At 37.4% G+C, this 27,507-nt stretch overlaps 1 protein-coding gene across 50 annotated transcripts in view; it reads right to left on the bottom strand.

The window, feature by feature from the left end:
* Positions 1-27,507, bottom strand: part of LMO7 (LIM domain 7) — a 131,612-nt gene that overhangs the window by 11,194 nt on the left and 92,911 nt on the right. For 5 of the 50 annotated variants that reach the window (XM_086881012.1, XM_086881011.1, XM_086881008.1 and 2 more), the window contains 15 exons: positions 26,786-26,815; positions 24,361-24,478; positions 23,074-23,216; positions 21,279-21,738; positions 20,202-20,525; positions 17,207-17,321; positions 11,452-11,613; positions 9,903-10,087; positions 9,140-9,200; positions 8,080-8,136; positions 5,910-5,935; positions 5,499-5,603; positions 3,615-3,707; positions 1,923-2,293; positions 204-269 (listed from right to left, as the gene is read on the bottom strand). In XM_086881012.1, coding sequence (XP_086737138.1) covers positions 204-269; positions 1,923-2,293; positions 3,615-3,707; positions 5,499-5,603; positions 5,910-5,935; positions 8,080-8,136; positions 9,140-9,200; positions 9,903-10,087; positions 11,452-11,613; positions 17,207-17,321; positions 20,202-20,525; positions 21,279-21,738; positions 23,074-23,216; positions 24,361-24,478; positions 26,786-26,815 — 2,316 coding nt within the window. Of the gene's footprint in view, positions 1-203; positions 270-1,922; positions 2,294-3,614; positions 3,708-5,498; positions 5,604-5,909; positions 5,936-7,885; positions 7,928-8,079; positions 8,137-9,139; positions 9,201-9,902; positions 10,088-11,451; positions 11,614-17,206; positions 17,322-20,201; positions 20,526-21,278; positions 21,739-23,073; positions 23,217-24,360; positions 24,479-26,785; positions 26,816-27,507 lie in introns of all 50 variants that reach the window. The other 45 variants (XM_086881035.1, XM_086881032.1, XM_086881003.1 and 42 more) reach the window with 24 other exon arrangements.

A 27,507-nucleotide genomic window follows, 5' to 3' on the forward strand; every position in this document is an offset into this window, starting at 1 on the left:
AACACCCCAAAAGGTAAAGTTCAAAAGAGTTTTAATTTAACATCAGAAATTCAACTGATAAAAGAAGGCAGAATAACAAAAGTTGTCATAAAAACTGCCCGAAATTACATTTTTGTGAAGTGACAAGGAATCCAAGCATGAGCATGCCAAAATGGTTATTGCTAAAGATGTTTCAACTATGTATTAATTCAATTTCTCATTACCTGTCAATGAGAGGATGGCCAGCTCGATCCTCTATTGTTTTAGATACTTCATAGCGCTCATAATGTCTAGAAGCAAAATAAAGATAAAATGCATATTAAAAAAAAATTCTAGAAATTGAACAAACAGTAAGTATCCCCAGAGAAAACTGAGAAAATTCAGATGCATTAAAAGAATCCCAAAAACTAAGGTGCTGCAAAAATTAGAAGCATCAGTATACAACAGTGATTATCTCATCCATTTCAAAGTGAGGAGGAAAATCTTGTCCAAACACAGCAGATCTCTAAAAGTTACATTTTTATTCTAGAAGAGTGTACAGGTGCAGTTTATAAATTCACAAAGTTCCACAGACAACACTTTTCAGCTGCACTTTGCAGCAAGTATCGTGCCTCTGTGGGTGTTTATATAACATTTCAGATTTCAAGTCTTATCTTTGGATATCATCTTATAGCAAATATTAAAACACCAGATATTTTAAAGGCCAGTTTCACTGAACTTGCTCCTTTACTATAAAGCAAAACCCCCCATGTTTAGCAAAACACATCCTTCAGTAGCAACCTCAGAAACAATGAAATCCCCATCGACTAAAGAATGTAGCAGGGGTTTAGGTATGCAGATATTACAGAAGCTTAACAAGCTACTGCACAAAGTCCTATTATCTTGCAACTGGGACAAGTGAAAATTGTGAAGTTACCCGGCTCTGCTGCCAGGAAGAACCTGTTCTGCCGTTGTAGCATTGTGTCTCTGCTTTGCTCAGCAGGCATATCAAGCAGCAGTCATTTAGATTAAACTAAAGTAACTCTGGGCCTTACAACCTCCTCTGGAAATATATGCAGTTTTTTTAATCATATTACTTTCTCCTAAGACTTAGCTTGATACCATGTGTTCTCTTCAGTCATCTCTTATTACTTTCACAAGAAAAGGAGAAAAACCTCAAGAGAAACCTCAAGCCATAAGTCAGACACAAGGCAGTAATGCAAATGCAGACAAAAAAAGGAAAAGCTATGGGTTTAATCGTTTTCAGATAGATTAATCTCCTGTAACAGTAGTCTGAAAACCGGCCAAGAACACAAACTTGAGAACTAATAATTGTTTGTTTGTTTTTTAAATCAATGTTCTGAAGAAGTTAATGAGAGAACAAAATATATCCACAGTGGATATTTCTAACAGGTTATGATATGTAAGCTAGTATCGGTTCACTCATATACCATGATATTCCTCACTGACAAATTTACCCAGTAGTTAACTGCAATTAAGCTTTATTGTTACACTGTTGAATTAAAATAAGAGAGAAAAATCAGTCAGACATTTGTTGGAAAAGTCCAACAAAGTTCACTTGGTATTTCTTCTGGAAGCCCTGTATGTTGAGTCACTGGCTCTCAATTTACAGGCTTATGCACAATTCTTACAAAATTTTCTCATTAAGTCCTTCAGATTGTCTTTCATCTGGCTGTAATTACTGTATTTACATATCCCATTTAAAAAAAAAAAAAAAGCTGAAGTAGGGTAATATAGCACTTGATTCTTGGGGAGGAACTTTGTATTATGCCTGATCCTTCTGTCCTTGGAAAGAACAACTATTTTATGGTATTTTGTGCCTCCTGATTGCAGCATGAATCTTACATGAACATCCTTATATGTTCAGGACAGGCACAGCCCCCTTAGAAACAGATTTGAATTGGCAGAAGGAAGAGAAAGTGCATCCTAGCACAAGTGCACACCTCTGGTACTGAGGCACCTCCGCGGGGACCTCCCTTTGCCTTTCCGCTTGCCGCCTCTGCTCCTCCATCTCTGCCTGCTGCCTCTGCTCCTCAGCGTATTGCTGCTCCCTTTCTTTACGCTGTCTCTCAAGCTCCAGCTCCTCGGGTTCCTGTTCTTGCTCAAAATGCCGGGTTGCTTCTTCCTGGATCCTTCGTTCCTCCTGAAGCCTCCTTCTTCCTTCTTCTTCATGCAGCAAGCTGCTTGCCAGCTCGTTATCCCCATCTCGTTCTGGCTCCTCAGGAGCATTTGCTTCAGGGCTTTCTCTCCAGCTGGACACAGGTGGAGCCTGAGAAGTGACAGATGTTGTATTTAGGGTTAGAACAGTCTGCTCCTGCAGCAAAGATAAAAGAAAAAAGATCATGTTTTTAGGGAAGGGACCTGTTTTTTAAATAGATTGCTCACTCAGAAAAGGTAATTTATTCTATAATGTAAGAATGTATTACAATCACCCCCAGCACTTCCAGTGCAAGATGCAGGACACAGTTTGGTTTCACATTCTCCTAACTCAAGAACTTCAATCGACACACCAGCCTCAGCAAGCACCACAGGCAGCATGGCCACAACTATGTGAAACATTCTGCTTTCCAAAATATCACTTACATGTCAACTCAAATACTCATGGAAAACAAACACTTGCATGATATCCAGCATTTCTCCCTATTGTTTTGACTTAGAAATCTGAGATCTACTTAAGAGTGTATACACAAAGATATACACTGCAACCTATATCAGACTGACGAATTTCACATGAATCCTCATGTTGAGCAATCTCCCACTCTCTTCCATTCTCCTACCATTTCAAAGTCAAGCCTCAGACCTATCACTCTATGACTCTTCTCTCGAAAATGAGAAAAGGCCTTTCTGTGGTCAAAAGATGTTTTAGTTGCAGAGAAAAAATGATGTTTATGGGTCCATCAAAACCCCTAATGACAGAAAAGTACAAAATGGTTTACATTCTTGTACAGCAAAGTCCTCTAACAGCTCAAAAAGCTTTCATATTAAAGTTTTAAGCTTTAAATTATGGTCTACTTATTCATGACTGTGTAAACACAACTGATCTAGCTTGCATGCCTGAAGCAGCACTCACTTATCAGTAGAGATACCTCAGATAGTTCCCATACTCAGGGAAAAATTTGTTCATCTTCCCATAAACAACAATCAGAGAATTCAGCATCTACAGAAACTACACACATTCAGTGTTATAAAATATATAACTGGAAATCTATTGACTTGATATATAAATTTATCAGATAAACTGTCTGCCAGTAACAAGCCAGATACTTACAAACACGCTTCCTGATAAAGTATTGAAGCAGAATTCCAACAAGTAGCATCAGGTGGTAAATAAACAGCAAAAGTGACCATTTATCATCACAACAATTAAGACATGCTGTGACTTCTTGCCAACATATTTTTTATGTTAGTTACCTAACTAAGGAAGAGACAAATTCAACATATATCAATACATCCCACCTACTCTTTCCATCCTATTTCTGCAGTCTCTTTCTACCAAGGCACAGACAACAATTTATTTTCCAAAATGAGAAGATAAATGACATAAACAACCTAATTATTTGCCTGCTTCCATGCATCTAGTATAAGGGAAGAAACCCCTCATGAAATTAATCATCAAAGCTTTATTCACAGCCTACCTCATCAAAATACTTGGAGCTCTCTTTTTCTGCTTCTTGCTTAGCTCGTAGCCATTCTTCCCTCAGTTTCTCTTGTTCTCGTTGGTATTTCTCCTGTTAGGTCAGATTGAAGTTAAACATGCAAATAAGAAACATGGTATTTTTTTTATTTTCATTAAAATGTACACTGGAATTTAATGTGCTTTTTTAACAGACCAAACAGACCAGACAAAAAACAACTCTGAGCTCCACTAGAACATTAAGTCTGCCACAAATGAAATCCTGGCTCAAATACAATCCAAAGGAGCCTCTGTAACTGATTTTTTGAGACTCCAGGCTTATTACATGCTAAATCCCACAAAAGGCAACCTCATAGTCCCTGTCCTCCAGTTTAGTTACCATTTGAACAAAAAAACCCCCAGCTATCTAAGGTATTTCTGAAAAAACAGAGTGGTTGTATTTAACTTGTAATTAGGCACATTAATATGGTAAATATGAAGAGATCACTAAAGTGAATTAGTGAGCAAGAACTCTCATTCTTTTGAAATGTTACCTTAAACAAAACCCAGTTTCTGGACCTTCAAATTTGTCTTTTGATTATGATTTGGTATGAAATCAATAGACTGTCTTAAAGCATTGCTCAAAGCATATGGTCAATGTTTTGGTGGTTTTGTCAGACACCACTTTTATCTTTGGAAAAGCAAAATATTTAAGGATGTCAAAAGTACTCCTTCTAAAATGTTGGAAATAAGAAAAAGAAAGACTTTGGTTCCTTTTTTAGTTTTCTGAAAATTCATTACTTGGATGATGGGGAAGAGAAAGATAATTATTACTCTGGTCAAATTTATCACTTCAGGACTAAAAAAGGAGAAAGAAAATGATGGCAGATGCCTGAGTCAGCTCTCAAGAAAGGGGACCCAAGGTTTACACTCTTTAAAGCCATCTCTTCAGGTATCAAACAGAAGATCCAAACCACAACAGAGACTACAGGTAAGTTTAGGAAGGCACAGCTGCTGGCCTGCAGAATTTGCAAGCTACAAGGAACAACAAAAGGTGAAAAATTCAAAAAGCAAGAGAGATTCTATGCTTGTATTTTGACACCACAGTTTTCTGCTGAATACAGCCAAAGAGGGCTTGTGCAGAATAAATTACATTCACTGATGCCATCAGACTTCAGACAACAAACTTTAATTTCATTTGCAGAGATATATCTTGCTGAACATGGTTGAATGTGCTTGCACTTCATTGAGCTGATCTCTTTGCAGAAATGTATGCTTGGGTTTTTTGTGCTATCCTGAGATTACAAAGAATGCCCCTTTCTTCCCTCAGCAACACCTCCCTCCAGCTCTAGCTGCTGGTTATCAAGGTGGTTTTGCATTAGCAGGTTCAGTTTTCTGACTCGAAGGTCCTAGGAACCAGCCTGATTCCAACTGCCCAGCTGATTGCTAAATGAGAGGACTCTAGCAGGCACCTAACCATGGTGCTGGCTGCCTCCTTTTCATATACGAATACAAGGCAGTATTGATGATTGAAGGCAAAACTCAGGCTAGAGGCATTTTTCTTACTGGGAAAAAAATACAATTCATATTCAGAAGTGAAGACCCCTTAGTTCTTCACTTATCCTTTAAATTCTGTTGTCATTAAGAACATACCAGCCCCAACAGATGAAGCACTTCTGGCTATAGTGAATACACGTTGTGTGTTTGATTTTATGAAACTCACTAAAGCATTGTCCTTTTTTTTCTGAATAACTCCTACTGTGTACAACTGTGCAGGCCATAAAATGCACCTGAGAGTCTCCCCAGGCCATCAGTAAGAAAAATTGCAGAAGTCACGTGCTACTTTTCTTTCCTTGTTGCTACACACAGGGGATCGACAGCCCATGATTATGAAGATCAATTATACCTGCAACAAACGATCCTGCTCTTTTTGCCATTTTTCCTGTCGTTTTCGCTCTTCCTCTTGATCCCAAACCCGACGACTAGGAGCGCTGATGGATGGCACTGGGAGCTAATATAGCACAGAAATGAAATCATATTACCCTCTTTCCACGTAATCAACACTACACATTTTTAAAACAAAATTTTTAGAGTGAGAAATAGAAGCCACTACCAACACTAGAGCTTTATAGTGACAAAGACATAAATTAGCTTTTTCTTCAAAAAAAAGCAACCATGCCTTGACAAAGCAAATCTTAGCCAGTACTCTCAGATTTGATCAAAATTGTATAGCAGTGTAAAAAACAATATAAAGCAGAGAGCTTCTTGAAAAGACTAGGATTACACAACCAACTAGTAGTTTGCAAATAATACTTACATCAGGCATTGCGGGCTCAGGGCCTCCTGGAAGATTTGGAAGGCAAAAAAGAGAAACCATTAGACCCTTACATAACTACTGCAAGGCTGGTGTAACTGTGGCAAGTCTGAGCTTCAGACTAATTTTTCTCCTTAGTAAGACATGCTTGCCTTTGCCCTGCTGAACTTTCTCGAGGGCAGAATTTATTAGGTGTTTACAACTAATGTGCACAATTGTTTCAAAGCTTTGCATGCTTACAAGTGCCATCAACAGTTGCTTGAATTAGCAGTACATCTCCCACTGCAGCAACACAAAGTTTCTTCACTATACTTCTCCTAGTATTATTGTTGTGAAACCCAACTGTTTACCATGACTAATACCCAGAGCTGCACAAGGGTAGAGAAGCTATTCATCTATGCCCTTGTCATGAATTAAGAGTAACTGACATCCACTGGAAACTTCTCTACCACAAAACCATGTATTTCTGCTGTCCAACTTTCCTACTTCCAAACGCACACTTGAATTCAGTGAAATTGTCACCATCCACCACAAACATTTTGCTATTTGAGGCTATCACACTTGGCCTTAATCATCCTGTGACAAGATAATTATTAGAGAGAGATGTGTATTATGCTAATTTATTAAAAATTGAGAAAATGGGAAAAAAATACAAATTTAAGTGTAATCATTTCTTAAGCACCATCACTATTTTTGTTTGTTGTCAGTATACTTGTTATCTAGCTGTCAAAATTTAAAAAAGTTTAAAAAAGAGGCATAAAAGAAAAAAATTGCAACAGTATTCTGAAGTATAATCACAAGAAGTGGAAAAAAAGATCAAATTTAGGATACAAAAGATTCTAATGAGTCACAGGTTAACATCCATTCTATATACATACAATTTTGTCTTCACTGTCAGATCACAACAGCCACAGTGAAAAATCAGGTAATCAGCTTAATCTATTGCAATTGTGCCAGGAGATATTAAAGGGAAGCCTAGACATCACCTATTTTTGCTCCCCTCTTCTCTCACCCCTGTAAGCTTATGCTGAACTCCACAGGAATCCTCATGTAATTGCAAAGCTAAAGTGCCAAAAGTTTAAAATAAACAAGCTGCACTGAACAAGCACTCTAGAAAAACAACCTTGTCCTCCCCCTCAAGCACAAGTGGAATATCCCAAATGTTGTTATAAAAATAATTTTTAAAAAAACCAAATTTCTGCCAGCCATAAAATAAAAAACAAACAACAACAACAAAACCCCAACAAAAAATAACCAGCAACAAAGTACCACCATATTGCAGATACAATATTGCAGATACAGCAGAAGTATTTAAAAGCAAATAGAACCACAAACACAGATATATGCTGTGGCACTTCACATACCGCTTCTGGCAAAAACCAGAAATCATCACCACTAAAAGCAAAATCCTGGCCCCACACAAATAATTGGCAAAACTCAGCTGAGCTTCCAGTGGGCCAGAATTTCGCTCTTTCAGGCTACAGCAAAACAGCACGGCATACATAGCCCGAAGACAGCATAAGACATACAACATTAGTGGAAGTATGTGAGCTGTGACATGCAAAATGCTGAAAAGCAACCTACAAAACCAAAATTGAGTGCCTCATTTATTGCTTTTTTTAAAAATTCTCACATATGAAATTCAAAATTTATATTGGTCTTCTTGGGATCTTGTGACATCACCACATAGTGGAAATCCAGCAGATGCCTTTTTACCCCAATTTACACAAAAGCACAGAGCTGCAACTCAAACTCAAATCCAGAGTTAAATACTTCATCAACAGCTCTGAGATCTTCTCTAAACCCCTGCTGGAATATTCACCATTATTCTTGTTTTGTAGGTAGTAGCAAACCCGAACAGAGAGTGCCACCCTTCTTACTTCAACCCAGTGGAAAAAAAAAAAAAAAAAAAAAGTATGAACAACACAGAAGAGATTTAAACAGCTATAGATATAAGAGAACACGCAAAGACCCATTACCACAAAGGTAGACCCATGAATTGTAAGAATAACCTGATGACCCTGGGGAAAGAAGGGAAATTAATTATGTTGCTTCGTTGTAGCTGCAGAAACAACACTGAAGAGGTAGAGCACCCAGCACCAGACTTGTTAGGGAGAGTGTGCAGCAGGAACAATTTCATGGAAGTACATGAAATGTTAGCTCTTTGATTTACCTTGTTCAAAAAATTGTGACCGTCTTTTAAAGTTTTTCAAAGAAATAGGTTCAGATGCTATTTGAAAAATACAAAGAATACAAACAAGTCAATGAGGGGCTTTTTTAATGACCATAACCACTGGATAAGAAACTTCTGTTTGACCTCCCATACACTGCAACATCAGAAAAACAAAAAGGCCCTGAATCACAAAGGAAAATCTTAGGAGATTGCATCATATACAAATTAGGATTTCATTTTATCAGTAGCAATGTCCAACTATAAAAACAGCACAAGTATCAAACAGGCTCAGATTCTCCCTGTCTAATTTAAGCATCCTTGTCTGGGATGCCAAATTGGGAGGAGGAGCCTAATGACCACTCGAGACTACCCATAAACATCCAAAGGACAAGTGATATCTTGGGGGAATTTTTTCTATGAATTGCCATGTGTATTCAAGCTAAAATGAAATACACAGTTCCTACTTAAGGATTATCATTCCATTAGGAAGAATACATACCTGGTTTCTCTCACTGCTGTCAAGTAAGATTATAACTCCTCATAGCATCATATGCAATTATTACTTATATCAGAATCATCAACATTGTTCTCCAGGAATAAAAATAAAGTAAGAATAGTGAAAACAGCCACTAACTCCAAGAACCTCACAACTGAAAGAGGCAGGCAAAAATAGCAAAAAGTTGAGTACACTACACTCTTCCTGGGCAGTGAAATAAGTCAATACTCACACTAACTCAGTCTCCATACAATGCAGTAGCAATTACAATAAATCATGTGCCTTCTTCTCTTTCACCCTTACCACACATTAAATTTACAACCACTAATGCAGACACAGGGGGCTTTGTTGCAGCTTTGTTGTCAGTTCTCAAACTGCCTAGCAAACTGTGGAAGCAAACTTCACCCAGTTTGGATGCAACAAGATGTCTGTGGTATCTGTCTGGCTTTTGGTTCTTAAAGGTGTCACTTCCCCTGCTGTGTAACACTTCCAGTCATTACAGGTTTAGTGTCTGTGCTTGTCACAAACCACACAATTAGCAGATGAATAGCAACAGTGGTTTACCTCTTTGTTCATTAGAGCCAAGGTCCCCTTGCATTCCATTTATCAATTTTGCTTCTGTATTCTGGAACAAACAAGCAAATAAAAAAATAAATGTCTTCGGCTTATTAGATTTGTGGAAGTTTATCCAACATATCCAACCACACATCTTTCCTTATAGTAACTATATGTCATGAAACACTTCATAATATTTTATAGAAAGATACAAAACAATCTAAAACTTCCTCAGTGTAATTTATAATAAAGCTACTGCATACATTTGAGGCAATCAATAACCAGCTGTGAACTTCTGCAGAAATAAAAAAACATTAGTTTGCAAGAAAATGCCAGAAGCCAAGATCTTCCTATTTCAGCTCCTTGGCAGGCAGGTTTTCATTTACAAGTAATTTAAAAGCACGTATATGTCTGTTCTTTGGGGCTGCAATTTCCACTTAGGCTAATAATTCAAAGTCTTCTCTGAAGAATAAACACTATATAAACTACATATAGTTTTAGTCAAAAGATAGTCTGCACATGTTTTAATATTTATCATTCACCAGTGTTTTCTCATGAATAGACAGTAGCAAGTCCTTAAAACATCTCATTTACCTTAATACATACACAGCTACATCTCCATATTTCAGATATTTCAGGTCCTATACTTGTACTCGTGTTGCTTAAGGAACATAAGATTTACAAGTTCTCTTCTCCATCCTCCCCCTATCAAGACATTAGATTTTTTTTCTTCCTCCCCCCAGCTCCCATGAAGCTTTAAAAACATACTCACAGAACTTTGAAGGCTGCTGGAGAAATCTCTTTTTGTAGATGTGGTGGAAGCATTTGAAACCTTTTCTCCTGAAGTTGCATCAATCCATTTATTTTCAGATGTACCTATAATGTTGGTAGCCATACTGGTGAGATTGAGGATTTTATGCCTTACATATGGCAGGGAAGGCAGGTCTTTGCCCCAATCTTTTTGATATGTGGAGGATCAAGAAATTAATATAGACAGTAACGTCAAAGAACAGAACAACAGCTAGTGAAAACATTAAAATAACACAAGAACACACAGAAGAGGGAGACACACAAATCAGGTGGAATTTGTGAAGACAGGAAAAAGGGCATCTATAGCAGACCGCCTTCCCCAAAAATGTAGTGTTAGTCATAAGCTAGGTAAAAGTTTGCCAAATATTTTTCTGATATGTGCTACAGCAGCTGAACATTAGAGAGGAGTTAGCATTCATTGGAAGCTATTTCATTTGTGTTAGTAAGGATTGAGAAAATTCTTCAAATTTTACTCACTCAAGGTACACTGAGACTCATACACTATCCAGGGAAGGGTCATTTTCATGTCCATGCTCATCAGGAAACAGAGAGGGGGAAGAAAATGCAGTCTAAACTAAACTAGCAAAATTGATGAGGTGAAGACAAATTATGCTTTTCTCACATATTCCATTTCTCCTCTCCCTACCCTTCCTACTGAAAATTTTATTAAATTATTTTTTGCCACTAATCTCACTCTTCAGATGTATTAGGTCCTATAAAGTGATTTGTTTCTTGTCTCTTCCTAACCCCACTGTTTTTACCCCAGTTTGCTGATAACTTATTTACCTAGCTTCCCACTAAAGGAGTGTTCTGCATTTATACTGTGAAAGAAATCACTGGTCACACTTCTAACTCTACAAAAATTCTTCTAGAACTTGGAAAGGGTTTCCTGATTAAAACCATGGCAAGTCAAGACATGCTACAAGCCTGTCAAGCCAGAATGGAGACTCTCCCTACCCAGAATGAGTAGTATCATTCTGGAGAGATTACAGCACCACAATATTTGGGTCAATGGCTAGAATCATAACACACAGATACTACATCACCCACAGGCTTATACCTCACTTCAAATGCTCCCTGAAGAAAGGAACACAAGTTCCTCCTTCCCTGAAGGAGGTGGTGACTGAGAGACAGGGCCTTTAAAAATTATTACCCTCTAGAGGTCAGACCCTCTTTATTTTTGTGGTATGGCAGGAAAGAAAATGTTAGATTTCTTTTTGTGCTGGTTGCACACTTTTTTACCTGCCCATCCTCTAAGAAACAGGCCAGAGCACAAGAGTGAGGTCAGTAGTTCAATGTTTTGCAGATTTGCTTGTCAAGACATTTCTAATGCACAAGCAGTTAAAAAAGCAGAGTTGTGTTAAAATGCAACAGACACGCTGGCAAACTACTTAGCTTAGATACGTATTACTGCTGTAAGGGTAATAAGGACTCTCAGCTGTCAGGTACAGCAGAGACAAAGCTTATTTGCCTTACAGAGCATACAGTATCTGCCTGACGAAACAACTCACCATTCTTTCCATATCGTCTGACATCCATGACCAGGTTTCCAGTTTCTAGTGCTCTGCTGATGGCCTCTTCCCACTGACTGTAGTCCATATGTGAAACCTTTGTGCCATTGACAGCAATGATCTCATCATCGACATGCAGCTGACAAAGTGCTGCAGGGCTGCCTGCAGAAAACAGAAGAAAAATGTTATTATGTCTCCATTCTTTTTTTTTTTTTTTTCCTCACAGTTATGATTGGAAGAGAGTGGATTGGGGAATCATTCAAAGAAATGATTAATGGTGGATATTTAGAAAGTCTTAGAAAACTTCACTACACTGTAACATAGGCTCAGTAACCTCAGTATCAAAGTAGCTTCTCAATTTAGAACTTATGGGAACAATAAAGAAATCAGTCTTCTGGACTTGTAAGCCTTCAGATTCTGGCTAGCCTATTTAATAAACAACCTCTGTGCTCAGTCTTCCCTTCACTAACTCACCTTTATAAGCTGCAATAGTTAGAGAGAGAGGAAGCACCACAATGTCTATATCCAGCAATTAGCTGAAATTCAGCCAAAGTTTGGGTAATCCTCTTATTTGTCAAAAAAAATCAGCCTGCACTTTGTTAATTCCAGTAGAAGCTGGCTTTCTCATATTCTCATTTATGTTTTCTGAGCACTTTATTGCTTTATGCTGCTTTATTGCCTTGCTAAAATTGTTTGCTAGGTCTGGATTCGTAATTGGACTCAAGATATTGCTGGGTTCTGTCCCACTAGACTTTTCTGGATTGTACTTATTTTATCTCTCTTAAGAGCAAACTTTATGGCAGGCTGGACTTTGAATCTACTGATATTTTGCAAGGCAGGCTGTACTTTATACTTTTTTTCATCTGCTACACATTGGCAGACAATCTCACTAGACTAAGGACAGAGAACATAGAGGACCACTTCATAAACTTTTTCTCTATTTAATTCAGAAATGAATGAGCTGAGAAACTCAGACTCTCCAAGCAAAATTTTATGGATTACATATGAATGGTTCTTCCATTAAGAATTATCCCCTTAGCAGAACAGAAAATAGAAAAGCCAAGTAAAAATATAGTTAAGGATTGCACAATAAACCCTGATGTTAATAAAACAAGTTTGAATTGCGCAGTGAAAGTATTTTCCAAAGTAGTGAAATCCACACATCTGACTTAAAATATACCAAGAACATTGGTATTACATTACCCTACTACATTAGAAACAAATGTGGACAAGTATGACAGAAAAATTTAGACACCATATGCTTAATTCTGAGTGTCTTTTGACTCATTAGTAAAATGCTGCTGTAAATCTAGCTCATCCACTGAGGATTCAAATGGCTTCACACATGAGAAAGTTAAGAAATTAAGAAGTGCTATGCTTCCTAGTAGTGCACAAAAAATTATTCATCATCGCTCACTAAAAAGCTACACTAGCTACATTGCTAGAAGAACATGGCTCCATATTATATCTTTCTGCATCATTCTTAAAATAAGGACTAAAATTTTCATTTGCAGTTATCACTACTAATTGCTTTTAAGCAGTATTGTAGAAGAAAAGGTAATGTTTTCATCTGGAGGAGGAAACACAGACTATGTTTAACTGGAAAAAACATGCATTTCTAGGAGTCAGGAAGAGGTTAAAGAACCATGGATCTTCAAGTCTGTTAATGGAAGGTACAACTAAGAATGCTATTGAAGATACTAATAGTGAAGTTACTAACCTCAACATCATCATGTAACATTTGCAATCATGTCTGATATTTAGTACCACACAGTTTAATCTGGACTAAGCCTTATGCTCATGGTAAGGGAAAGCTTCAGGGCTCCAGCACAGTCATCAGAAGTCAATTTCTGTTTTGAGTTGTGACAGAATAAGCCCCCAGTAACAACAACAAAAAAATTGTGCTCTTTTTATTCAAATAATTTGTCAGGGATGAGTCTGGGCTCAGAGGTGTGAACAGTATACCTCAGCTAAGTTTTAGAAAAGGAAGGGAGTTGAAGATTGCACAGTTTTTCCTAAACTATTACTAGAAATGCATATCCAGACCATACTCCAACCATACAGATTGAATGAACAGCAGCAGTCTCTAAATCTGGACCCAAAATAGCCAGAACAACTCACACTGCTCAATTTTTGGCCTGTAACTTTGCCAGCAGCTCTTCCTCCACAGTCTCTGGACAAAAGGACTTCTCAAGAGTGCAAACCAGGGAGCCTACAGTGGGCTTCTGCTCCGATTCACCTCCAGAGAAGCCCACAGAGACTGGCCAGAAATTCAGGTGCCAGAAGTTGAATGCTACTGGTTGTCTTTCTCTGTCCAGCTCCTCCAAGACTAAAGGAATTAACAATACTTTATATTCCTATAGAGGACTTAGCTTTCATTATATAAAATATGTACTGCTTTTATGTTTTTCATAAGTTTCCCCAAAGATAAAAGGTTTTTCTCTCTTGCTAGTGCCCATTTTTCCATATGTTCTAAGTTATCTCTAACCTATCCCCATCTGTGGTTATTACAACAGATAAACACTAGCTCAATGATAGAAAAAAGATAAAACTTGAAGGATGTGGGTCAAATTTACTTCGTCCTACATGACTGCAAGTGTTTGGTCAGACATGCACTCCTATATCAACACAATCTCAAAAAAAAATACTGCAAATGGAAAATGATAAGGGAAGTACTGAAACAATAAAGATTATATGGCACTGGGGAAGTTGGAAGAACAATGTCTAGATTCATGACTAAGGCTTTCTATTCACCCAATTTTTAGTGTAAAGTTTGAAAACTCCTGTAAAAATTTTTTTAGGATGAGAACTATCCTTTTTTATACATAGTAAATGGGTCTCACTGAAATGTGTTACAAGCTTAACTCTTACTTAGCTTTTTGAGAACACTTATAAGAAGTTAATTTTGCCTATCAAGTAGTTTTCTTAGTGGATTTTAAGGAATAGCATATGTAGAATTCAGAGTCATCTATAAGGAGTAAAAAATATATGTGCTGGGTATCATGTCAAGGAAATCATATAGCTAGTTAGGAAGACAACATAATCAGAGAAAGCATTCCTGGAAACTTTCTTTGGGCTCAAGAAGGAGAAAAAAGGTGACTGGAAGTTGGTTTGGATTTGCCAAGCCTAAATCACACTTGACAAACCTGGTTATCTTCCATGATGAATTGACTAGAGCTCTGTGCATGGGGAAGAGAGGTGATTACAACCCACCTTGTCTTTAATAAGACCATTGACATGATGTTCCACAGTATCCTGGTATCAAACTTGGCATGGTATTGTCCACAGGGCAGAATGACCAGATAGGTGAAAAACAGGCTGGGCTGTCAGGCTCTGTGGGAAGTGGTTAATGGCTCTTACTCAGCCTGCAGGCTGCTTACAAGTGTATCTCACCAGGATGTATCCAGGGACCTACCCTCTTTAATATGTTCACCAATAAGCAGAAGAAGGAGGTAAAACACACCTCATCAAGTTTTCAAACCCTGTCAAAAGTGAGAGGGTGGCCAATACCTGGAGGACAGGGCTGCCCTTGAGAGCAGGATCCCGACATTCAGCAAGGCCAAATGCAGGGTCCTACTCCTGAAAAGGATTAATCCCAGTGATGGTACAGGGATCCATTGATGGGCTGGAGAGCAGGGCTGGGGGGACCCTGGCACTGGTGGGGCTGTATGAATACCAACATGACCAACAGATCAAGACAAGTGACCATTCCATTCACTCGGGACGTCTTATGCCACATTGACAATACTGTGTCCAGTTTTGGTGCTCCTCTGTAAGAGAGGCCTCCATAAACTGGGGCAAATTAAATGGTAAGGTACTGGGATGGTCAGGGCTGGAGCAATTTGTCCCGTGAGGAAAGGCTGAGGAGCATGGAGCTGTTCATCCTGGAGAAGAGAGGCTACAGGAGAACATAAAAGGAACTCCCCCAGTACCTCCCCCAGGAGGTCCCTGAGAAGGGAAAGTCTGCTTTTTATTAAAATTTATTCCAAGAAAACACAGAACCAGTGGTTATGAACTGGTCAGTCTGACTGGATATGTAGGGATGATGCCCAGAGAGGCTGTGGTGTTTCCACCTCAGAGGGTCTCAAACCCACATGGGTAAAAGCCCTAGGCCGCTCAGCCTCAATTCCATATTGACATTTTTTTGAGCAGTGTGTTGCCCTAGAAATCTTTAAAGATGTCTTCCAACATGAATTATCCTATTACTTATCCTTAAAAATACGAAATACAGCATTCCCAAGTGCCTAGCTGAAGCATATATTACTCTTTCAATGGGCCATCCACCTCTCTCATCCTTCATTTCTTTAAAGGGAGCTACAGCTATTGAATAAGGATACAAGATGAGACATTTGTTGGAAGAAAAATGTGCTGAACACAGGCTACAAACATGAACACTGAGATACAGTCCATTCTCAGTTCAGTCTATACTTTGTGCTCTTCCTTGTCAAAATAGTAATAAAGCAGAGCCAAGATAACAACCACAAGGCCTTCTCCTCCTCCTTGGCACAGAGCCCATGTGGGTCTTTGTGAATGACCAGCAGGAACATTCATTACCCTCAGATTTCTCCTTTTCAGCTAGCAGTGCAAATGGGCAGACCCCTGCCTCCAAGGAGGGAAATCAAAGCCTAGCAGCAGGAAAAACAAAGGGAACTCTATTCTGTTCTTTGGGCAAAGGGATTATTAATGTTTCCATAATCACAGAATGAAACTGGTTGGAAGAAACCACAGTGATTCATCTGGTCCATCCTCCCTGCTCAAGGAAGGTTATCCTAGAGCAAATCTAATTATGAAAATACCCAGATACAGCGAAGAAAGGCCTCTTCCACTTCTTGAATTTAAAAAGAAAAAACAAATCCAAGACTGCTCATTAACTGCTGTTAAATGGTATTGTTTCCTCTCTGCAAAGCATAATACAGGGCTAAGTAAATTAAAACTTTACAGTTATTTCTCCTTTCTCAGGATGATCTTGAGTTAGGTGGAAAGAAAGGCACAATTCAATATGCCTCAAGTACTGATGGCAGTGGGAAAGACCATTGTTTAGAAAACAAGCATTATATGTGATTTGCTTGGGTTTTTGTTGTTTTGTTGCATTTTTTTTTAAGAAAATCAAGCTTGTTCTCTGCAGAAGACTTTTAAAGATTAGAAATAAACTTTATATATGTATCATCTCAAGACAAAAATGTTTGCTTTCCCTCAGTTCTAAAACAAGTGAAAAAAAAACTGCACTGGAAATCAATTTAGAAGTTGCAATTACTTAAAAATATAAGCTGTCTCCAAAATTCATCATGACTAAGCAAGAAAAATTGAACAAAGAGTATTAACTCCTAAGTTTCCTCTACACGTCTATGTCCACCTATGTGTGTTTACAAATCATGTGAAATTAAATCTTTTAAACTTAGCCAAAAGAAATAGTCTGGATATTAGAAGTCTGTATTTGCCTGTAAATACTGTTCTGTAAGAGGCTCAGTGAACAAATAATCATGTTTATACCCTCTTTGATTAGGAAAATGCATTTCATTTTGGTGTTTCTGAATTCAACCTGTTTCAAGAGATGAGGAGTCACAGAAATACTATTTTATATAGTATTTATTTATATATAATACGATACTAATATTAGCAAACTAAATACTGATTTTTCAGTTCTACACCTGATGTTTTAAAATGTTTGAAGCATTCTTAGCAGCAAATGCCTTAATTTAGAAGCCTCTGCAAACTAAACATAAGAACAAAAATTTGTGTATATATATACATTTACCTTCTTCAACTGTCTGTACAATGGCTCCTGAAGAACTCCAGTTTGTTGTAAACCCAAAGCTGTGACTGTGGCCAGGCCTCTGGTTTATACTGATTCTCATTTCACTGTACTGTTCCTGAAAAATAAAACATGACACTACAGTATCTGGTATCACAGGAATCTAAATGAGGGAAAGTGTATCCTCTAAATAAGTAAGGCTGCTCACAATGTGCACTTTAATCATCTATTATTAGCATCACAGACAAAGGAAACAGTATTGAAGTCAGTTAACTAACTCATTTGCTTTTTATTCCAACAGGTGTGTTTTCAGTTTACATTTGTGTTTTCTCTACACTTACATTTCACTCCGCATTTCTATTATTTTAAACATTTTGCAACACAATGCTAAAAAATAGGAAGAACTTGCAGGAAATTAAACCCTTAAATGAATCTTCATGGATTGTCTTGTGAATCTGTAGCACGTACTGCCTCCTCAGAGAGCATCAGAGATGTGAAAAACCTACATAACCATAATCAATCTTTTTTTTTTCTTGCACAGCCTACCATGAAAATCATCAGTTTCCTTTAGGCTCAATGCTACAACTAAGTTTATTTGGGTGCACAATCATCTTCTTGATTTTGTGTTAAATACTAGCATCTTGCTATTGATTTTGTGATAGGGAGCTTAGATAATAAAAATAATCCAAAATCAGCTAAATCCAGATCTTTGACTTTAATGGACTTCCAAGATGCTTTCAGAATCTGAATCAAAATTGGACATCACCATTTTAAACAACAAGAATATCTGAATGGGAAAACATTTTGTAACACTTGCTCTCAATCCCACACTGTATTAAGAGCATGTGTTGCATACATTAGCATTCTAATGTGAGCTCATTAAAAACTATTAAAATACCCAAATGCACGCCATGCACTTCATCAGCATGAAATTGACATTGATATAAAAGTGGAAAAAAATGGATTTTTCTGTCAAACAATGTTAAAATAGATATTTTCCAGCAAAATGTTAATGGAAGGGACCCTGCACGTTTTTACACATGCATTAAATGTACACCTACATTTTAGTTCCTTAGTGAACCAGCCTTCCCGAAGAGTCGGATTTATTTTCCCTAACTTAAAATATTTAAAAGGTCTTGAAACCTATGCCAATTCCTCCAAGCTCCTATGTTGGTAAGATGCAACAGGCAGCGACAGTGGGCACTGCACAAACAGATGCAGCCAGTCAGAGTGTCAGGGAGGTGCAGACAGAGGTGATTTCAGCAGCACCTAAGTACTGGATAGAGAAGAAAACAGCACTGCACGACACCATCCTAAGGTATCGCCTCACATTACAGGAATGTTCCTGGGAAAGCACTCCCCATTACAGCCCAGGTTAGAAATTAAGCCTTCAAGTTACAGCTACTGGCTTGCAAATGCTCCCATACATCCCAAGTCCTTAGGTGAGTATATTAAAAGTGAATCTACTAAACAGGTTAGCACACTGGGCTAAAGAACATACAAACCTTTAGAGTTTGAGTGTGTTCCTGGAAATTACTACTGGTCTTAGTTTTGTTTTTTTCCCACCATTCCAACATAACTCTTCAGATCTATCTTGTCAGAGGAATAATGTGACTTTGTACACTGAACTTGATCATTTTTATAGGTCATCCCTAAAACAGTGCTCCACAGATCTGGTGTTATGACCCTGATGACTAGTGAACTATATCAATCTCTCTGGCAATGATTTATAAACACATCAAATGGAACTTGCATTTCTTAACCTAGAGCTTAAGTTATATAACACAACCAAGACTTTTTTTTAACTTTTTGCAAAATTTTTTAAATAACCCTCACCATACTCACTTGTAGCAGGAAAAATTTATAATCACATAATTAATGACAGGAGAAAACCAAATGGACCTAGTACATGCTATTCTCATTTGATTTGCTTAAACAGATACTAAGAACTCATATCAAATCTGTCAGTTTTCACTGATTAAAACAAAAACTCCTTTGCTTGCTTTTGCTACAACACAGGAAAAGAAAAGGTCATTATCTCTTTCCTCATATAACAATCACAGTTTCAAAAAATTATGATAAAGTCATTACAACGGCCAAGAGGCATCAGGGGTATTAAACTGCAATGTATTTTTTTTCCACAAGTGATTAGGAAGAAGAATGTTTGGAAGCAAATGAATTTCTAAAAAGGTGGTATGGGAAATGATTGCATAAATCAGCATCCAAGGTCTTATGACTCCTACCCAAAGAACTGGCACAATTAAGTTTTACAGCAGGATCAGGAATGCAGATCTGTCAAGGGTTATGAACGGAATCATCAGATAGTACAGAAAGGTATCAAAAATTAAAGCTGTTGTTGGTGAGACATGCACTCAATTGGAGGAAACAGCACTTAAGATACAAATTTCAAGAACAACACTGAAAGACCCAGCCCTTTATCCAATAAGCACATGCACAAAGAGATAGTGATTGACTTAAAAATTAGCATGAACATTAATTAGATTCAAGTAAATAGCTTAAAAAAAAAAAACAACGCCCAAGCCACAACAGATGGAAAAAAGGATAGTATGATACTGATGTTTATGGGCAGCCTTTGAAAGGCTGATCTTTATTTTCCACCACCAGTTTAAAAGTGCAAATGAATGCTACAGCAGCTCAGATAATTCATCTAACTCTCACACCTGATTATATGCACCGTGTGCTAATTTGGAGACTAGCAAAAAACTCTGTAAGCATTAAACAATATGCAGAAGAACTATTCTAAATTAAAATGATAAATAAAATTTAACACATGACAAAATGGATAGGAAAAATTAATCAAAAAAAAAATTTTTTCTTCTCCAAATACTCTCTTTCCCCTAAATTAAATAAAAGGACATAGCAGATGTCCTCTTACTACCAGAAAAATACTTGCATTGGATGCACTTTTATTTATTTTCTGTTTTATTCTGCTGTGGCATTCAGTTACACCAAGTAACCACATTATTTCCACACTTACCATGGATTTTGAATCCTTAGGCTCTGTTGGACTCGCAGTTTCTGCAGAAGATGCAAGTGAAAGAGAATCAGGAGGAATGCCATATTCTGGCTTAGTAATACTGCTCCCAGCATCTTCATCTTGGGACTTTAAAGTTAATGCCAAACTAGGAGGAGGTGTTGACTGAACACCTTTTTCCTCCTCTTCCTCCTCACCTCTGCTTCTGAATGCACCAGTGGAGAGAGGGTGTGCAGAGTCTGGTTGTGAAAAGGAAATGCTGGTAAACAAAGCTTGAGTTCTTTTAGCTTTTTCTACATCTCCATTGTACTTCTGAGCATCATCCATCTAGGAAAAAAAATGGCAGCTTGGTAAATAAGTGCTTTTAAAAAAGAAATCATTAAATCTTTCAGTGATCTTTATATTTAACAAAACCACCTCCTCCTTTGGAGCAAATTCTGGTTCTTGTACCCATTGTTAACTACCTACTTAGAAAAATATATTTTTCGCTCTTTAAATACTTGCAGAATAAATAGTTCAGACTTCTAAAGATAAACTTGTTAAAGTCATCTACTTAGAATTATTTACATTCTTACCACTTTTTACATTTAAACAAATAAGGATTTAGGAGAAAACTATGGAAATCATCATTGTTATGGGGCAGGGGGGAATCAATTTCATTGTTTTAGTGCTTTACGGTGTAGACAAAATTTAGCCTAGCATAAAATTTCAGTTTCAACAGAGTCAACAGAGCAGAGGAAACTTTTATCACCTGAAAAATTTATCTTTAACAATTATGTTAAGCTGGCTCCAGATAATCACCTTCAAGGACAGGTTTTTGATAAAGCACACAAAGGAGACTTACTACAAGTAATAAAAAGAATGTTTTACCAAAGATAGTTACCAGCTTTAATTCTAGGAGCGCATTTAAGCAAACACAAGTAAACATCTAAAGCCACAATAGAGCTGCCTGCTCTATTAACACAGCCCTCATCACACAGGAGGCACTTTTCAAATAGAAACAAAACATTAAAACTACTGTTCCCCCAGCTATTGAAGACCCCCCCATTCACAGACTTCAGGAATGAAGCGGAATTTTACCGTGAACGACCGTGGAAGTGACGAGATTCCTCTTGAGTGGACACCAAAAGGTCTTGGTGTAACCACAGATGTTAACCTGGAGGTATCAGTTTTCTGGTAAGTTCTCGGGAGAGAAGCTGAAACCTGAGCTGACCCAGTTTGAGCATTCACTGAGTAGCGAGTGGACAAAAGAGTCGGGCTCTGCTCCCGTTCCCGCGCCAGGCTCTCCGGGGGCGCAGGAGCTTCTCGAGCAGCCGAGCTCTCTGGCAGGTTCTCCTTGGGTGGTTGTGCGGTGTAAACACTTCTGCTGTCCTTAGTGCTGTAGGAAGCATCTTCTTCCAATCGGTAATCTTTGGCTGCTGACCAATCTTTTGCAGCTGTGGAAGGTGCTTTTTCTTCACTGAACACATCATCGTTCAGTGAATATGCCCAGTTGTGCTCCTGTTTCTGCTGCTCGTAGGAGTTCTGATCTCTCTCCTCCCTATGGGAACAGAGGCTGCTAAAATACCAAAGTGACCTGACAAACCAGCAGGCCTAAAGTCTTCCAACTAGTAAATGTTTAAGGCAGAACATTTATTATTATTATTATTAATAATAGTAATAATAAATGTCCAGTAAATGAAAATGAATAGCCTCATTTAAATATATTAGTACTTTCATATATTTTTAAATCTATCTTCTTCCACCTCCTCCCCAGTTCAACACTCATAACAGTCAGACATACTACTATCACATTATCAGGCTGCCACCGTGACAGAACGCTTTGCCAAGAAAATGACATAGCTACACATAGCTATAAATGATGTAGATACACATACATTCAAGTTATACATCCTCAGAAATTCAGATTTATTTAGGAAAGAGGAGGAATAAGATAGTCCCATAACACTGCCTGAACTGTATAACTGTGCTTGATTTTTCTGCTCTATGAAAATGCTATGCTGAATTTTAGATATCTAAATAAGATAGTGCCCTGAAATTCAGATAATTCTTATTTTTTTATTATTCATTCCTTTGTCATAAATGAACAACCACTACAATGGCCATCTTTAACACATCAGTTATAATATTCTTATTGATACTGAACATTCAACACAATTACCATCCACACTTTTATTCAAGCAACTAATTTTTGTCCTCACAAAATAGGAAAAAAATTAAAGAAATCCAAAATATTAAAACCTATTTTCTTTGGTGAATATATGCCATGTGTATATTACCTTCAGCTCGGTCATATGTACATTTGAAATGAATAAACAGATAAATAAATAAGACTATCACCTCTAGAAATGGTACTGTGCAGTTTACACTTTTTTACTCTTTAGGAAATAAATACCAGGAAGAAAAATTTGGGATGAAGGGGAAATCAAGTAAAAGTTTACAGCTCTGTGACATTAAAATTCTGGTTGCAGTTCTCTACAGTGGCTAAAAAAACAGCAAATGCAGTGGTAGAAGGAAGAGAAATAGTTAACTTTATCCATGAGTAAAAAAGGCAACTATCCAGTTCATTTGCTATTTTTTTTAACTAATTTAAAGAGAATGTAAATGTTGACTTCTCAATACTTTTATGTATGGATAGCAGAGTAAAATATCATTTATAGAGAAAACTGTTTAACATTCTGTGCAAACAGCGCATTAGAAAACCATATTCAGCCCTTCAATTGCCTAGATTTCTACATTTTATTTTGCAGCTAAAATTGTCAAGATCTCTGCAGAATCAATTGCAACTTGCTGGTAAAAGAGTCTCAAAAATTCAAAGGAATAAAAATGCTCAGATTTATGCTCTTAAACATAATACTCCCACTTGGACCATTACCTCTCCTGCTGCATTTCTTTCAGTGACTTGGTACTCCTTCCAGACACCTCAGAGGCTCTCCTTTCAATTTCTTCTCTCTCTTCCTTTTTCTTTTGCAATTCTGAAGTGTAACTCTTCCTACGACTCTTCCATTTTGCTAGATCCTATTTACAATAACATGAATGCATACCATCAGGTTTTCTCCAGACTTACAGAGGCATCTCATTACATGCTATTTATTATCCTGATTTTATTTACATGTCTGCATCACAGACACATTTTCACCTACCTTCCCCTAAATGATAAAGGGATTGTCATGTTCTAGTTAGAGTTGCAGGCTCATTGCCTCCTTAAGTTAACAACTGTAGTTATTGGACTCTATGCCATTTGGCCCATTTTTTCCCCCCTTTTCAATTTTTTTCTAAAATACTTCACCCAATCACAAATAATTGAAAACTAATGCAAATTCCATCTGTATTTCTTTGTTGAAGGCTTTAGAGTTTGGGACGTCGTTATTTTTCCAAATCACTACTATTGTTAGAATGCTACACTAGCTTGAGAATAAATATGCCTTAAATTCTAAATTGAAAACAGATATTTCTGTAGTTTCTTCATTTCTGTAAAACCACAATGTGAACTGGAAATATTGTCCATGAAATACCAGAGCTGAGCTAAGGGAAGTACTGAATATTAGAACTGAGATGCATTAAACAAACAACTATGAACTTCTTGTTTGGTGCTGTGTTCTTAATTTTGGCTTCTTGTTGATACTCATTGTCAAGCAGATATTTTAATAAATTGAAAAGTCTTTAGATATGTTTATAATGCTGTGCAAAGCTACCATACAGTTTACAAGCTGGATTTAAGACAGAATTATTAGGGGATAGAAGCCTCAAGAATTTGCACAAGGAAGTATTATTTCTTCCGCTTTCTCCCAGAGGATCAAATACTCAGACATTCCAATCATTTCTCCAAAAAAAGCATTCAAGAATTGGAGATAACACAAGAAACTATGCCCCAATTTCTCTTTATGTCCACAGAAATCAATCCTGAAGGCTTTATTACAATACATATAAGTCTTATCCTGAAGCACTAATCAGAAACTCAGGATGATATTTAAAATAATTTCAGTTCTGCATTAAACAGGCATCCCCATAAACTAGTAGCTGCCTGAGATGAACTGTTTTAGAAGATAGCCCCATGAATTGCTGCACACATGCCAAAGCTTGTTTACTAGGGACATTGAAGGCAGGTGACAGCCAGCCCTTCAAGCAGGACGCACAAGGAGAGGAGAAAAGCAGTCCTTACTTCTTGCCACTTTAGATCTTGTTCTTGTAACTGTTCTTTTATCTTCTGCAGTTCTTCATAGCGGATTTTGCGCATTGTCTGCAGCTCGTCTGCACTGACATCATTCAAAGATTTACTCCTAGAAAGGGAAAAGAGAACTCAATTTTATAACATCCTAGCCCGCATTTACACAAGTGAAACCTTCAGAGAGAGAGAAAGATTTATATTAGTACAACTGAACGCTTGTGAATGTTATTTTGAATGGAGCAGGACACACATGGGCAGCTGAATGAGAAAGACTGGGATGTTCTCTAGTGCCAACACACAAGTCATTAGTTGGGTATCTGAGCAAATAAGGTTAAGGGAATAAGCAGCTCTGTACATCTCCACACTGATCGTTCACATTGAGCTCCTCATAGAACACTGCTACTTCTTTTCCAACTTGTTATTCTCTTTATATTAATCTTGTTTCTTTCTTTGTTCCAAAAGGCATCCCTTATTCCCAAATCCAAATTCTCATCCTTTGACTTCTCTCCTCTAAAAGCTTCAGTATCATCGCCTGTTCTTTCCTTAGGCTAATCATAAAATCGAAATCAGTTACTGATGCCCATTTCCAAAAGATTAAGAGTCACTCACTGCTAAATGCTCAGTTCATGGATGTCACAGGCCCCACTAGCCTATGCTGATCATCCCCAAGCTTCTGAGATGTTCTCTGCTCAAGCTGGCATGGTGAACACAGCCATCTTCCTGCTAACTTCTTCAACATGGTTACAGGTTCCCCAGGAACTCCTACTTGCTAGCTCCCTTTAAGCTAAATTCCTCAAAGCTCACCTTTCATGCTCTTCCCCAACACATGCTATTTTTCCTTTATTCTTCCACACTACAGTGATAAACATAGCAGGACAATTAGTTTAGATATAAGACAAGCCTCCTGATGAGATCTGACCATAAGCCTCTGAGAAAGTGAGCAAAATGCAAGTGTTTCATCATAAGGTTAGATGATATAACACAAAGGGAAAGCTAGGTTTCTGAGGCTTGGGGGTATTTTTTTTTCCTGAGTATTCAAAAATACCTTTGTTTTCATTTATCCAAAGTATGGGTTATAGAGGGATGTAACTAAGTTCTAGCAGGACTTGAAAATGTGTCACTTCTCTGATATGATGGAAAATCAGATAAAAACCAAAACAGATTCAGCACAGAGCCTTGCTCTAATCTGTTGCATTCCAAGAGATCTCTGAACTAACAAACCAGACTTTCACTTCCTCCCAAGAGGCTGAACTCACTTTCATTGGTAACATAAGACTGGCCTCTGGCCTCTAGAAATAAAGGCTTGGGCATTAACTCATTGTATCTGTTTGCTTATCTATTTTCTGAATGAGAAGAGTGCCAAATTCAGCAAAAATCACCTGGCTGCTATTGCAGAAACTCTTGTACAGTTCTTTTCCTCATTTTTTATCCTTAGAGATATGTCACACGTAGAAATGTTTTGGGGTAACCATATACTACATTAGGGTGTATCAAATTTGTTCCAGATGAGTTCAAGAAAACTTACATAACTTATAGTTTCAATTTCTTTCTTTTGAGTTACTATATTTGCCTGCATCAGAACAGGAGAATCTTGACCTAAAGAAAATATACCCTAAGTAAAGGTTTATATTCATAGCATGGAACTAGATCTCAGTTTTCATTTCAGTCCTAAACTGTAAAACCTAACTAATGACTTGAGTCTTCTGAGTCTCCTTCTCCTAACACCTAAGTTCTGCTGAAATATTTTGCACTTGTGTAAGTGTTAAGTCATTTGCCAGGTTCAGGGTAAAAATAGAAAAGCAAATAAATGAATAAATTTAAAAATTTAAAAAAAAATAAAATCATTAGAACACCACGCATTCCCAAATACTTAACATGCCGTCACACAACAAGTGGAAAAATTATTTGTCTTTGAGCCGCAGTTCATCATAAACAACATCTAGGTTCCCGTGGCACAAATCTATACATTTATCACTGAGCATTCATAACCTGGAAGATATAAAATAACCCCAGACCATTCACCAATCCCTTGATAAATACCACTGCTGTAAATTTTCAGATTCTAGCCATACAGCCTTCAAAATAAAATATTTTTTAGTATCCCTTTACACTTTCTGAAAGTTTTAAAGCCTAATTTAAATAAAAAACCCCACATTTTTCACTTCAGCAGGAATAAAACATTAGAGCTGATTTTCAAAGTACCTGATAACCATAACTTGAATACACAAGACAGCAGAGAGAACTTTTGCCATATACACAGCTTTTATCTCTTATGTTCGTTACGTAAATTGCAAAGAACAGAATAACAAAGCATCATGCACAAGTTTTCAGCATGAGTTTTTAGCTACTGTGCATGCATAAAGATGAAAGGAGGCCAAATAAATAGCATTACAATCTCACAAGCTTTTATAAAACTTACCCTTGCTCATCAGAAAGCTTTTGAAACAGTCTGAGAAATCAGAAACCAAAAAAGAAAAGATTCAGTGTCTTGATATTGATAACAACATTAACACCATTAGTAGACCAGCACTCTCACTAAGTGATGGGGAAACTGAAAGCTTGGGAACCAGCCAGCATGGAATAGCACATCAGGAATTGGACACCAGTCAAAAAACACACCAGGACTTGCATGATGGGCAAAGTTGGGCAGAACTGTCAGAACAAGGCTGCCTGCAAGTTTCCAACACTTTTCATTTAGCAATGCTGCACAAATAGAGCCTTGTATTATTTCTGCACCACTTATTCCAGTGCTGCTGAACAGCACAATGCTCAAAAGAGACTCATTTCAAGAAATTAAAATTAATGCCAGCTTGAGTCCCAACAAAAAGTGTGGTTGACAGAGGTTGTTTTCTTGTTACTTCAACCATTTCTGATACTAACTGAAAGTAATACTTCATGTGTACCAGAATAAAAGACCTTATATAGAAGTTAAGTGCATTAATCCTTGAACACAACTAATCCAGGGCAATTCAAGAGGATTTTTAGTGTTCTTAAATATGAGTATTTTATCCTATAGCTATTTAATGCTACTTAATGAATTTTTAAAACATGCAATATTTTCCAAGCACTTCAGAAATATTTCTCAGTGAAGCTCGAACTTTGTTAACAGCATTAGCTTAAAAATTAAACGCAGCAACATCA

This window comes from Cyanistes caeruleus, chromosome 3 (genome assembly GCF_971803275.1).
Source record: "Cyanistes caeruleus chromosome 3, bCyaCae1.hap1.1, whole genome shotgun sequence".
Lineage (NCBI taxonomy): Eukaryota > Metazoa > Chordata > Aves > Passeriformes > Paridae > Cyanistes > Cyanistes caeruleus.